Source organism: Narcine bancroftii, chromosome 3 (assembly GCF_036971445.1).
Source record: "Narcine bancroftii isolate sNarBan1 chromosome 3, sNarBan1.hap1, whole genome shotgun sequence".
Classification (NCBI taxonomy): domain Eukaryota; kingdom Metazoa; phylum Chordata; class Chondrichthyes; order Torpediniformes; family Narcinidae; genus Narcine; species Narcine bancroftii.
Genome location: NC_091471.1, coordinates 171,093,332 through 171,108,784, shown reverse-complemented (window position 1 = coordinate 171,108,784; position 15,453 = coordinate 171,093,332). Strand labels below are relative to the sequence as shown.

Below are 15,453 nucleotides of genomic sequence, written 5' to 3'. Positions count from 1 at the left end.
AAATAGCTGGGGAAGGCAGCACAGTTCTCCTTCTGAAGCTGGAAGATTCTCGTACTGTGAAAGCTGCCTCTTGATCAGATGCTGATTGCTGAGCTTGAGACTTGACACAGCATCGGTGATCCTGCTCCCCACCATCCGTCCGACCACTGAGATCGCAGCAAGTGCCTTCGGTGAAATGATCGGTGTGAACAGCGTGCAAGGGACTAGCAAAGTCCGGGTGAAAAGCGGTGGGTCAGTGAGGTATCAGCGGGAGGACTTGAGGCATCAGCCCCGCCGCTCCAAGTCACTGAAGACTTCCTATTCATCCGAATTTTCAGCTTCCAATCCATCGACAGGCAAGGTATGCAAAAGAAAATACAAAGACCAACCCTTTCACTGGGAAATACACAAATAAGGTTTGAGAACAGCATACAGTATTACCTGAACATGTCCCACCACAATGGGAACATAACTAATATATTTGTGAATTCTATCTTTTCATATTCTTGCAGCATTTTTTATCTACTTAAAGCTATTTCATGTCTGCCATATGTATCTCTGTCCCCTGTGTTAAGTCCTTTATTCTGTATCATCTGCATCCCTCACTAACTGCTGCAATTGATTTTAGCTCCATACATACTGGAGCTTCAATATTTAAAGGCTCTTCTATTTGATAAAAGAACCAGCCATACTCCTAATTCACCGAAGGCAAGAAATACCTTTGTAGCTGTGATATATGCATATTGCTATGAAGCATGAATCTCGATATGTATTTTGTTTTTTTTTAAAAACTGCCTTATGTCTAAGGATTAAAACAATGCAGCACCGATTTGTACAATAAAACATTCTCTTTCATTATGAATCTGAATTTCCCTTTGGAAGACCTGATAATTGCTGTGGGAAATTGTTGAATGGTGATTTAGCTTCATTATTTAGAGTGTGCATTTGTGTTGATTTTGAGTGTGGATAATTTATTTAATTTATTTTTCTGAATAATTCTACTGGGAAAGATTTTGGGCTGGTGATGATCGTCTCATCAGTTTAATTTCTCAATGGCTTTAATATTGATTAGCCATGATTAGTCCTTGCACCTCCTGTACATGGTCAAAGACCTACAGGATTGTTATTTAACACAACAATATCAGTGAATACACAGTGGGAAAAGATGAGCAAATGGAGACCAGGTTTTTATGCTGCTGCTTCTCAGTCATGTTCCAACTATGCCCCACGAATTTATCAGCAATTATTCCTTAAAATCACTCAACAGTTAACTTCAACTTCTTGTGATTTGATCGTCTGATCAACATTCATCCACCGAAATCTTGGTTCTCCAAGAACAGTACATGTGCAAGGTGCATTCAAAGGCTTGTGTATGTTTGTGTAGTAAGTTATTATATGGCTGCAGAATTTGAACAGCTATTGCAATCAGCAAAAATAATTCTTCCAAAGATCCACTTGCTTGCATTTTAATCTTGATGGAATTCAACTTAGTTTCAAAATTGTTCTTGAAGCACTATTGAATTGAGGGGTGAAACTGAAAAGATTTGCTATATTTTATGTGTTTTTGGTATTAACCTGTTAGAGATCCTGTTTAAATGAGCCAAATCATAGTAAGTACATCTATTGTATATCCCAGTAAAATTTTTTGTATGGACTTTTGGACATTCCTTGAAGTATTTCATCCAAGCAGAAAAAATGAAATAATACTTATAACTGTATATATTGTTGTATTAGTAGCAGATTAAAAGTGGCTTTCAAGAAAATCTCTGCAGTCCTTTTGCTAATTGAAGGAAAATTTGAGTGGATGATTTAGGAAATGTATTTAATTGACAAATATTTATTTCTCATTCATTTGTGCCAAAGTGTCATTGTTTGTAATGATGTTTCTAATTTGGATGAACACATGGAATATTTGAATTGATTTAGAACTAGTAGAGGGAACCTTCTGCTTAATATTTCATTAATATGGGGAAGGTGTATAGAATTACAGTGACAATAAATAAATCATAGGGACCCTTGGAAAACACATTCCTATCTAGTATACCTAATCCTGTTATTATCATGACCTAATTTGTGTATGTATTAGAGAGAAATAGTTCCCTAAATAATAAAACGATAAATTGACTTCTGTTTATATTGCAGGCATTGTACAATTCAATCAAGAATGAAAAGCTGGAATGGGCGATGTAAGTAGCAAGGATGGTTTTTCTGCTGATGTGCTTCTTTGGAGCTATGTGTTGTGTGTACCTTTCTCCTAATTTCAAAATATGTTCTGTAATGAGGCTAATGATGTTTTGGTTGTGAAATTCTTGTCTCACGTGCTTGTGCATCAAGCCGAGTCATGTATGAATGCAAGTTGGTTTGTGGGACCATATTGCTCTGTTTATCAATGGATTCATAGAAATGTTGCTTGTCCATTTCTTATTTCTCTTGCGCTACATTTGGGCTGGGTAATGAAGACCTCCTGTGTTTCTGATGGCCCTTTCCAAGTATCACCATGGATGAAAGGTGGACTTAACCTTCTGTGCTCACCTGAAAAACTGTCAATATCCCAGCATCATAGAACACCATCCACTGCACCACCCTATCCTAATGTTCCAAGAAGACTTCCAACAAACTGAATGATAAATAAGTTGTCGGTTAAAGTGCTAAACGCTGCCAAGTGAGCTGAGGACATTTCATTTGAAGCTCTTTGTATATTTGAATGGATAAGTATTTTACTATCCATATCAACCAGCCAGTCTTTATAAATTTTCTATTTCCTTCCTCATCTCTGAAGCTTCCAAGAATATGAAAATCTGTCATTTCCTTAATGTGACTGCCAGTTTATCATTGAATGTTAGCTTGCCAGCCAAATGACTTAGACAATAAATCTTCAGTTGATTCAGGGCTCAGTTGTCAACTTGCCTGTATCAGTCAGGCTCTTAGCTGTGGATCTGTCTTTCTCTTGGATATCATGGCACTCTTCTCATTCTCTCTCTTAAAGAAAGATGCCTTTCAGTGACATCATTAACAAACACAGAATCCATTTTCCCAATTAGGCTGCTGACATCCCAAGCCATTGGTTACTTCTGTGCTGTGAGTTACTAGGATCCAGAAGAACTAAAACTTTGAGTTCAGTATTGGGAAGGTTGAAGCTATCCACTCTGATCCTTGTTACAAACTCCATGCCTTTAGCACTGATCTCTCTAACCTGCACATTCCACTCACCTCAATTTTCTATTTCCTTCTCTAATAATTGCCTGACATGGGTCATTCTTGCACTGGAATAAACTTGAGTTTGGTTTTGAGGAGGTAAGGAGTTTGCTTTTATACATCATTTCACATCTTTTCAGGATATTGCAAAGCCAAATAATTATATTTGGAACACTGTTCCTTATTATCAAGGCAATAATAACAGGTGTAACGAGTGGAGCAAAATCCCAAATTTCACACTAATCTGTTTTGCTCTTAAGACAAGGAAAAATGTTGCTGAGAATACCAAAAGGACTCTTTTTCTCCGCTAACTGTGCCGACTTTTTCTGTAATTAACTGCAGGGAAAATGGGACCTCAGTGTATTGTCATATCCAATTGGTAGCCTTCTGTTTTGACAACATTAATAGGACATGTTTCTGTTGTGGAATGTATGAATGTACAACACACTGTCTTGGGATATGGTTAATGTATTGAAGACCAAAGTTTTCGCTCAAAAACCCTGCTTTTCATTAAGAGTTCTAATGCTTGGTTTTTCCCACAGTTCAGCCTCTACTTTATTTACACACTTGGGTTCACTGTGTTGTCCTCTGAGGTTCTCCTCCTATCATATCCAGAATAAATCTTATTCACCTGCCAGTATTGTCTCTAGTAACTTCATCAGGCTCCATCTTCCTCACCACGATGTGAGAACTTCGAGCTTCCTTCCATTGTTTTTCCCATAATCCTTATTTGCCTTCTCAAAACCCTTGTTCTTAATAATCTTTGATGCCTCATCATTCCTGACTCTATCTTTTTGGCCTATTCCTCATGTTATTATGTCAATATGTGAAGCATTTTGGAAGTATTTCCTGAGGTCAATAGGTTTGTGTTTGCTAGGTTTTGTTTATCTCACTGAGGCTCATGTATATGTATTTCTCTTTAAGTAGTGCCCCTAAGATAAAGTAGCATATAAAATCAATTACTGGGATGCTCCAGTATCTACTGGGTTGCATTAATCTGTCAAGGCACTGGTAGAATACCTATGACCATGATGCAGGTTCAAATCTCATGCTGACATATGAAAATACAGCATTGTTACCACATCAAGGTTCATTCATTCTCTCTCCACTGTCAGTTCTGATGCACAATCTCATCGTAAGACAGTGATAATTTCTTTCACCTCCACAGGTGCTGCTCGACTGCTGAGTTCTTCCAGCAAGTTGGATTTTGCTGGAGACTAAAGCATCTACTGCTTCTTGTGCCTTTGTGGTTTATTCATTACCTAGCCCTTCGAAAAATCTCTTCACTAAGATTCATTAATGTGCATATTAGTTCATGCTCTTAATTTGGAGTTCTTGCTTTGCTCAAGCTTTGTCACTGATTAGATGCTTGATGACTTCCAATGTGGTGGAAACAAAGCAAACTGCATTTGTTCATTGTCCCAGATCACTAACCACTCATTAATCTGTAATGTGCTTAAAATCTAGCCCTCTGCACAGTGTAAATCAACATATATCAATGGTAACTATTATTGCCTCAAAATGCTTCATTGATTTTTCATAACGATTTATCGACCTAATCTTATCAGATTCTGTATTTTGTTTCTGAGCAACACAATCCAATTTACACTTTGTAAAAATAATTTTATCATTAGCTGTCATTTATTCTGAATGTTGTTTACAAAATGATTTGTGGTATTACTTGACCACAAGTGTCTCTCTAGGTACTGATCTGTCACACTATGTTTTTCAGGTATTTTTTTAAATAAATTGCATTTTAAGAAAAGTGTGACGTGACTCATGTTGTTGAGAATTTTTTGAGCAGCTAATTATCATCAGTTCAAAAGTTAAATGCCACGGATGCTGGAATTATGAAATGACAATAGAGAATGCAGGAAGTGATCAGTATGTCAGACATTCATCATGGGTGGCTCAAGGTTGCCAGGTTTTGTCCCTTCATAATTTCCATGTCATTGATCCACTCAAAGCCTCTAGAATCCATTACATGGAACAGTGGATAATGATAATGAGTTCATTGTCATATACATTGGATATTGTACATATATGGACCAAAATTCTTTGTTCGTGTCTGATTATCTTTGGAAAGAAGCTTCTGTATCTGCTACCCAAAGGTAACAGTGAGAAGAGGTTGTAAATAGGGTGATGGGGTAATTTATGATGTTGGCTGCCTTTTTGAGGCACCTCACGTAGATGTCTGCAACTAGTCACTGTATGTTTCACAGTGCACCTGTGGAAGATCAATTGAGTTTTCCACAAGTAATGGAATGGAGAAATGTGGGTCTGCAGATACTGGCATTTGGAGCAGAATGTACAATACTAGAAGAACTAAAAACTCCAAACATAGTCACAGAGCGGTGATGTATTTACACTTCTAATCATTAGATCTTTTAAAATTTACAGTACCTTTTCATTGCACAGATCACCCAGAACACTGTTGCTATGGAAATCTGTAAAGTGATGAAGAAACCCTTAAACAATGAAGTAATTTTCTCTCTCTTCAGGCATTACCATTTGAGAAGCTTTGATATTTTTGCTGAATATGGATTGGTTTCTTTCTCAAGCACTGGGAGATTAGATTTAATTCCGTCCACTCAGCGGCTGACTCCAATCACCCCAGCATTTCACTCCCAATTTTAAATTTTCATTGATTCTCATTGACATACCCAATCAACTCCCCAATGTTTAACAAAACTCCTCTGATCTGATACTTAACTGGATCAATTTCAGTGGGTGGCGTTGATGTGTCAGTCTTCTCGCTGTTACCTTTGGGTAGCAGATACAGAAACAATACCTCTTAATTAATTGTTTCCCTGTACAAGGTTAAGTGTTGGGGTGCTAGATGTGAAGGGACAAACTGCTGAGCATTGGGGGAAAATTGATCTACTGTTCCCTCAAATCCATTAGAATTATCTTCATGTCCCTTTGAGTAGAGAATGGGGGTTCAAACCCTCTTGAAGATATTGAGCATGATGTAATTGATGCAGAAAAAAAGCCCTTCAGCCATGCCAACCGAATTGTCGAACTAACCTAGTTCTGTTGACCTTGTGTTTGTCCCATATCCTTCTACCCTTTTCATGTACCTGTTAGAAATAGAAGTACCTTAACAGAAATTGCTCGAGACAAAAATTGAGAACAAAGAACATTTATTTTACAACAATGCAAAGTTGGGTGCTTCCCCTTACCCTGGGAATACACACATACACTGGGGCTCACCCAACTTTTATACAGTAAATTTCAGTATCAGAATACCCTCCCCCTTACATTCTTCCGCCCCCTGGATGGGTTTGGCAGAGGCAATCCTTCCTGCCTATGTGCAGTTTCAGTATACTTGGAGGACCAGGGGGTATCCTGTTGGTGTCCCTTCATGTTATTGTCCTTATTCACACCTTCCTGATTCTCGGAGCTACAGTCTCTTGGTATGTAGAGGTGGCTCATCCTGTCTAGGGTTGACTAATTTAATATGTATAACTTTGTAAATCTGTATAAGGTTAACTAATTAGATATGTAGAACTTGGCACTTCTGTCTATCCAGACTACCTCAACTTCCTACATTCTATTGTTCCTTACCGCTCCTTATCTTATTCTTATGGTGGCTCATTGATCTTGTCACAAAGACTAGAAGATTCTTATGTTAATCGTGCTGACTCTGCTTTCCTGCATCCTAATTCCCAAGCTCATCCTGTTTGTACTGGTTACAGCCATTAACTGATGTATGAATTTTAGTTTCCTTCATGTTCATAATTTTAGATCAGTTTTCCCATCTGTCACATACCCATCCAATCGAATTTGAAATGTCAAAATTTGACCTGCCTCTACAGCTTCCTCTGGCACCTTATTCGTCAAATAATGTATCCTAGACACTGACACAGAGGGTTCAGCAAATGGGGATCAAGTGCATGCCATGGACACGATGGGCTCTTCAAAAGGCTTCACTTGCCTAACTTGCGCATTCATCAGGTCTCATTCAACCATCTATTTAATCAAAAATAAATCCAATTTATGTCCTTGTTACTTTTTACTTTAAAAAATATTTTTATTGATTTTAATAAAGAACTTATACAAAGAAGAGTACGATTCAATAAAATGATATGGACTAAACTAAATAAGACATTCTGTATAACACTAAATGCATGAATTGTAAATCATATTAATAATTCATATTCTAAATAATATATACCTTTTTAGAAAAAAAACCTTTAATATAGTATTAAAAGAAAAACGAAGGTAGGAAAAAAAATGCAAGTGGAAAAGATGCAAGTCAGACAATTTAATTACACTGAAGTAAAATTATAAAGTAAGATACTGAGTCATAAATGACCCCCATAATTGCTTGAATCTTGTATCTGAATTATTAATTGAATAACAAATCTTTTTCATGATGTCACGCAACCACCGATCACAAGTGGGGCAGCATCCTTCGACATCCTTGTTATTTTGGATATTTGTTTGGTCCACAGTTGCCCATAGAAATGGCACTGTAAAGATGGCTGATCCATGGGGATTTCGAGGTGGATGCAAAACAAAAACTGAGCATTGAATTGCCTTAGTTCTCACCCTCCTTCAGTTGTAATGAACAGATTACTGTCCAGTTCCCCAAACCTGGGGGCAGTAGCAGAGTTTTAATTTGAACCCAGTTCCAATTTTCTGAGTGTATGAGGAACTTTCTTCAAGCAGAGAGTGGCGAGAGTGTAGAACGAGCTGCCAGCTGAAACAGTGAATGCGGACTTGATTTCATCATTGAAGAAAAATTTGGATAGATAATTGCATGAGAGGAGTATGGAGGGATATGCTCCAGGTACAGGTCAGTGGGATAAGGCAAAATAATAGATTGGCACAGACTGGATGGGATGAAGGGCCTGTTTCTGTGCTGTCGTGTTCTTTAGCTGAAAGATGGAAATGGAGATATTCCTGGGTGAAAACATGAGCAGGTCACACACTGAACTTCTGGAACTTTGGATGAGCTAAGAACAGAAACTGTTGCAAATCCCCAATAGGTCAGGCCAAACCCATGGAAAGAGAATCACAGCCAACTTTTTGGGTCAAAGCCCCTTTGTCAGAACTGTTAGCAGGGTCTGGGAAAGGTCTTTGACTTGAAGCAATCTTTATCTTCCCACAGAAATACTGCTCTGTTAAGTATTTTCTCGTTTTATTTGAGGTTTACAGCATTGGCAGTTTCTCTCTCTCTCTCTCTCTCTCTCTAAATATCTAGGTTTTCCCTCCTCACACTTGAATGTGAATCTCAAACACCCCATTTGTGTAATGCTCCTGCGCGCTGATGCTACTTTGAGTGTCATGCCGTGAGCTGGTATTGTTCATCCAGAATTTAGTACCTTCCCTAGAGTCATGCTTTCCCAGTCATGCTTTCAAGTCCAGTGCTGTTTTTTGAGCGTTCTCCATGTGATCTGTCTGGGTTTTCTCTGGGTTTTCCCAGCTGCTGCTACTTTGAGTGTCATGCCGTGAGCTGGTATTGTTCATCCAGAATTTAGTACCTTCCCTAGAGTCATGCTTTCCCAGCCATTGATGTTTACAGCAATTAATCCAGCCATTTTCTACACTTGTACCAAGTAAAGTAAATGAAACTGCTATATTCCCATAAAAATCCACCTGCTTTAACAACATCAGTCAGGGAAGAGAGGCCATCAGCAGTGTCCTAGTCCAAGGCTCTGTCTGATTCTAGTCTGATGCTTATATAGTTAACTCTGTAATGGGTGGCACAATCAATATAGGGGTTAACGCAACTCAATTAAATTTGCTGTGTCCTGGGTTCAAGTCCAGTGCTGTTTTTTGAGCGTTCTCCATGTGATCTGTCTGGGTTTTCTCTGGGTGCCCTGATCTTCTACTGTGTTATATCATTAAAAAAAAACCTCCCCTTGCATCTAGGTTGTGTGTGAGTGATGGGCATTAAATTCAGCAGTCTCTCTCTTGTAAACAAATATAATTTAGTGTGGCTAGACATGCATGTTACCATTTTAGAACAATAAGTCCATTCCCCATTTTGGTTTCCACAATGAGAGGTTATGAACTCGGCGGGAATAACATTTAAAACGTTGTTAGGGTGGTTTGCAGAGGAGTTGTGTGATCCCCAATGAGCTTTCTTCAATTTAAATCAACTGTTGGCATACTTCTATACACCGATTTTTGAAGGATCTCTGGTTAAAGGCATACTCCCATGGCAACCAAACAATAAACAAACCTGGCTGCCATGGCGATCAAAGCAGCAGGCATGAAGGCCTGACTTGTGTGACAGAGCTGCTGCCCAGATCATTGGGAGAACATGGCTGTTTTAATGCTTGTGAATCAATGGGTATGATAACTTCTCACCATTGATACGTGCATGAGCACACACCACACATGCACACTCACACTCACAGTTCATCTCATAAGTTTTGTTCCATCAGCACCCTCATAAACCTTGGTCTCTTCCACCCTCAGCCTGACATTAACATTCTACTTTTGAATTATTTCTCAATGTTGGTAAGTGACAAAAGAACCCAAAGGGGACAATTGGTCAGCAGATTGATCAGCATCTGCGGCCAGTTTGAATCTGCATTGGTACCAGGGAGGACTAGAAGAAGAACGAGACATTGCTCTTCAGTAACTGTTCTGACCAGTCCGCCATCCCTTTCACAGTCAGATCGGATTACCCAAAGGTTTGGAGGGGCCGAGGCAAGCAACAAAAATTGGTCAGAATGGATCGCAAAGGTTCTCCAGAAATTGTATCTGTGGGTAGATTTGAATAATGGAAAAACCTGGTCATAATGTGTGACATACTCTCAGTACTGCTGTACACGGTGCAGTTGTGACGCATCACACGCACCTCCATTCTTGCAGTCACTAGAGCAGTTTTCCTGTTCATATGGGATTGGAAAGGATCTGAAGGGTGGCCATGTACAATATGCCATGCAATGGGTACAAGGCAACCTATCAAGTGAGGATGCATCAGGCTGTGCATGCCACTATGTGGTGAGGTTCTAACTGTCCGAGTTGTTGTGAAGTATGAGCCTGGCCCCATTTCTGTGCAAAGTCCCAGCTGGACTTCACCACACATCCTTTGTGCAGACGTTTTTCCAGGCAAACATATTTGACCACAAAGTGATCTGACGGTGGTTAGCATAGGATATACTGCTGATGAAGACTCGATGAATGATGCCTGGTGGTTCACAGAGCAGACCATCCAGGTCATCTGGCAGAATGCCTTATCACTATTGCTTACAAACAAGCACCAGGAACTGCCTGGCTGGCAGTGGGAGGAACCCTCCCAATCAGAACCTTTCATTACAAATGGAATATCACCCACAATACACACTGTCACCGAGCTGATTGCGAAGTGAAAACAGTTGCTCACCTCTTTGTAGAATGCAGATTCACTAAGAATGTGTGAAGAAAGATGCAAACGTCCTTGACATTCCCAGCAGTAGTGTGACAGAGGACTTTAATTTACAGACTGTTCCCAGGGATGCACACAGAGACAGGCACTCAGAACTGCTGAAGACCATCAACTCGGTGAAAGAAGCCCTTTGGTCTGCCTGAAATGTGATGGTCTTTCAGCACATGAAGATGTTGGTGAGGGAATGTTGCCGACTAGCACATTCCAGGCAGCAGGAGTATACCTGAGGAACGCGCTGAGCTTTGGCACAGCCAGCATGAGGGCACCGTGGGGAAGGTCTGCAGTCTAGAGTGTTATGAGCCCAGAGGACCCCAAAACCCAGCAAAAATAGATATTCACTAAGACAAATGGTTACTTAAACAAAAGTTGTTTTTAATTATCTTTAAACATGAAAACAGAATCACACTTCAACTTATCACTATTGACTTAACTAATCTAACTTAACCCCCTTCTAATTCTAAGCGCATGTGAATGTAATGTGTGTGCAAGTTCAGAAACATTCTTTGATTCACAGTCCAAACTCACTTCTCATTCCTCCAAGTTCACTGGTTGCAGGCAATTGCCCAGATTTTAACATTTATAAAGTTCACCAGGCTTTAGTGCTTGAAAGGTAAATTGTTAACGCTCAGGAAGGTTCTTGTCAGTTTTCAAAGAGAAATTTGTTGTTCGCTGGACATCCACAACTGATTCCTTTTTAATCAGCCACTTCAGTATCTTACTGACAAAACATTCCCCTTCAGTGTTCTCCAGATGATGACCTCTTTCTTTCAGATCACCACAGAGTTTCTTTTTGTTTCTCTAATTTCAAGTGAAACATTCGACAGCCAGTCCTCTCTCCTCGTGCATGAACCACAAGGGCTTTGATCAGGCTGAACTAAACATTCACAACCTATCTTCCAAATGGGGTTTTCCACAAGCTTGCCAGCTTGTCCTGTTCCAGTCCCAGCTGCTGCTGCTGATTGTAAAACTGCAGAACTGAATTCTCTCTCTCTCTCTCTCTCTCTCTCTGAGAGAAAGCTTGTTTTACCCTCTCTGCTTGCAAAACCACATGACCCTCTTAGAACAGCAAGTTCCACTCCAGACAGTCTGCGGTTCCGACAAGTTCTTACATCTGTGGTCTTTTTGTAAACAACAATCCATTAGTGAAGTCACTTGGGCACTCTGTCAAGCTCTTGCAAAGGCTCTGGGGCCAACATGTCTAGCATAAGCAGAGATACAATATGTTAAATAAGATCTGTTTTAAAGTGTTTGTATATGATCTACATTAAAAAACCTGCTCTAATTTATCTCCCAAAAACATATCTATGTACAATACAAACATTCTATTACCAGGAATTGAATGACTGAGACTGAGGGAAGCCCCTTAAGCAACAAAGTGGGGGGTGGGGGTAGTAATAACAAGGTTCCACAGTGGTGTCAATGGCGTAGAGAGCATATGAATCAATATGCAGTGATGGAATTGTATGGACACAGCACCAAGGATGTGAAGAGACTTCAACCAGTTTTCAATTTTGTAAATAATGTATTTTGAGTAAAGTCTAATTTTGGAAAAAAATGTGAGTGAATAAAAATTGCAGGAGAGATGGCAATGGGATTTTGCTTTTGCAAGCCCACCTGGAGCAGATGGGCAAATAACTTCCTGCCATGTGGTAATGTCATTTTATGCCAAGACCAGATGATATGCATGACTACCCAACCACTAATCTAGTTAGTTGTATGTCTGATGGTAATAAACACTAAATACAGCAAATGGAATTGTGCATAGAAGTGCCCAATCTAATTTCCTGATGCTTGTGAATTCTCACGAAAGTGATCACTAGCATGACCTAATCCAGATTAAAACATTTGATCAATTTGCCTGTTAAAAACAAGCATTTAGAAATGCAATTTCTATTCCTTGGCTTTTTTTTGGGGCTTTGGAGTGAGCTCACCTTAGGGATGTGGTACCCCTGATTAGCACAAGTTTCTAGGCCAACACTTCTAATTAGCTTGTTAGAAATGGCACAAAAGCCCGGGTTGTTTGCTTTGACGTAAGGTAGATAGTGTTGGAAAATGCCAGTACACAGGAAGATGTAATGGTTTTATTTACTAGTACACAATCACTTCCTGTGCTGTAACTTTTCATTGGAATGGTAACGATCTCTCCTTCTCTTCAAGATGTCTTGTGTGTTATTCTTTGATAAAATTACTATATATTTCGGCATATAATTCAAGTCGTGAAACTCTTTAAAAAATTTCAAAGTTGGGGGGGTGGGGGTGTCGACTTATACACCAGATACTCTTTTGAGACCTTAAATTCACAGAGAAAAAAAAACAGATTTGCATCAATTCGGCCTATAAGTCAATGCTGGAAGCATCTCCACACTGCTGGTGCTGCCACTCCATGTCACCTCCCCACTGCCACCATAACTGCTCGTACCTGAGACCCTGAGGTCACCATTGCCATTCCTGCCTGGTAGGCTGAGGTTTCTGCTTCTGCTGGAGCATGAACTCACCACTCTAGCTCTCCCATGGGCTGTCACCATTGGTGTTTGTTAGGCCAAGATTTCTGTTGCCACTGGGAGCACAATGTCACCGTTCAAGCTCAGTGGGCCATCGCTGTTCTTGCCTGATAGGCTGAGAGTTTTTTAAAACTTACTTAATTTACAGCTTTGTTTCCTGCAGTGGGGTTTTAAAAAAATGTTTTGGGTTATTCCTGGGAGGCCCGGACAGCCCGAAATATGGGGGTCCACTTATACACCAGATATACCATAGACCCTTAAAATTAAGCTGAAAAATTGGGGTCGACTTATACACTGAAATATACGGTTGCTATTTCTTGCTCACTTTCTGCCCTGAAGTACACCAGCAGGAGGAAAAATAATCTTATGTTACATCTCTTTACTGAAAAATATTTGTTTATTTAGTGTTGGCCTGTTGAATGCATTGTACATTCTTGGTATATTCAGATTTATATTCATTTATGCTTAATATTCAAGTACCAGAGCATGATAGGGCTGTGTTCTTAGCCCCCTGCTCTACTCACTTTACACCTACATCTGTGTGGCTTGGTATAACAGCAACACTGTCTACAAATTCGCTGACTTTACCACGGTATTGGGTTGTATATAAAGGGGTGATAAGTCAGCATTACAGGAGGGAGATTGAAAATGTAGCTGAATGGTGCACCAACAACAACCTTGCACTCAATGTTACCAAATCCAAGGTTGACTTAAGGGAAAACCAGAGGTATACGATCCAGTGATCATGAAGGAATCAGAGGTGGAGAGGGTGGGCAAATTTAAGTTCTTGGGAGTCACTGTCTTGGAGGGTCTTTCCTGGATCCATAAAGCAAATATCAACGTAAAGAAAGCACGTCACACCTCTACTTCCTCAGGAGTTTGTGGAGGTTTGGCATGACATTGGAGACCCTGGCTCATTTCTAAAGATGTGTTGTGGAAAGTGTACTGACCAGCTGCATCACAGTCTGGTATGGAGACTCAAATACCCTTGAGCCTAAAGCCCTGCAAAAGGTAGTGGACACAGCCCAGGACATTACAGGCAAAAAAACGCTCCCCACCATCGAGAACATCTACAGGGAACGCTGCCATCGGAGAGCAGCAGCAAACATCAAGCATCCACACCACCCAGCACATGCTCTGTTCTCACTGCTGCCATCAGAAAAGAGGTAACGGTGCCACAAGACTTGCACCACCAGGTTCAGGAACAGCTGCTACGCCTCCACCATCAGGCTCCTAAACAATAAACTCGTTTAAGGACTCCGACTTTTGCACTTTATTGATTTTTTTCTTTCTCCATATTGTACAGTCAGTGTATTGTTTAAATTTGTCTATTTGTTTCATGTGTACGTTGAGTAAGTTTTTTTTCACTGCCAATAGAGGGCAACTCTGCCTTGCCCACAGGAAAAAGTATCTTAGGGTTGTATGAGATGTCATGCATATAGTCTAATGATAAATCTGAAATCTGAAGCTTTATAAATCTGACGACTATTCATATTGTGGTATTATCTGGCCAAATAAAACTTGCATCAATAGCAACTGCTTTGTTCACTGCTTTTAATCCTTCCTTCCTACTATTCATGTCTTTTCTCTCTCTCCCTCCCCCACCCCATTCTTGTATCTTCATCTGTTTGTTAAATCTCCAGGAGAGAAGGAGCTGCAGGGTGAAGCAAAGTGTTGACCAGGAACACGTGTACTTACCCTTTTGAATATGGGAGTTAGTGCAATCTTTTTAGTTCACCAGTGGACCTCTAGCATTATATACCTTGATGATTAGTTAATAATATGACTATCTGACTAATATGCTATATTACTATCGGCAGAAATTGATTTAACAATACCAACATGTACAATTGAGACTCAGTATAGCAATAAGGAGAAATCAAAGCAAAGGACTAGGTCTTCCATTTGAGCGGAAGACTCTGTTAAACTATGGTACAGGCCTGTATATGAGAGAGAGTTATAAACTCGTATGCTCTGTCCTCATCTTTGATTTCCGTTGTAAATGCCTGTCCACTTTTTGAATAAAAATTGTGAGGAAACTTGTCATGCTGTAATTACACCCACTCACCAGTAGTGACACTATCGTACCACCACTTAATTGCAACGTGACAAGTTTACACAGGCAGTTTCCATTATTAGCAAAAACAGTACAAAACAAATGCAAGTCTATATGCAAACAAATGGCTTCCTGAAGAGGAAATGCATTTTAAAATGTTGTTTGATGCTGTATGAAAGTGTTGTGCATCTACCTTTTTACCCTGAGTCTGTGATTGGGTTTTAGTCGGAATTTTCTTTGAACATATGGCTTCTTTGGGTTGTTGTTAACCCTGGGTCCTCCTACAATGTTATCCGCTTTGCACAGATTGGAGAGAGAGAACAGACTCTTATCTT

At 39.8% G+C, this 15,453-nt stretch overlaps 1 protein-coding gene across 13 annotated transcripts in view; it reads left to right on the top strand.

Annotated features, from left to right (window-relative positions):
* psd3l (pleckstrin and Sec7 domain containing 3, like) overlaps positions 1-15,453 on the top strand; it is a 538,648-nt gene that overhangs the window by 452,084 nt on the left and 71,111 nt on the right. For 12 of the 13 annotated variants that reach the window (XM_069925817.1, XM_069925820.1, XM_069925819.1 and 9 more), the window contains one exon: positions 2,122-2,165. In XM_069925817.1, the coding sequence (XP_069781918.1) occupies positions 2,122-2,165 (44 nt within the window). Of the gene's footprint in view, positions 1-2,121; positions 2,166-4,342; positions 4,890-15,453 lie in introns of those variants that run through there. The other variant, XM_069925821.1, reaches the window with a different exon arrangement.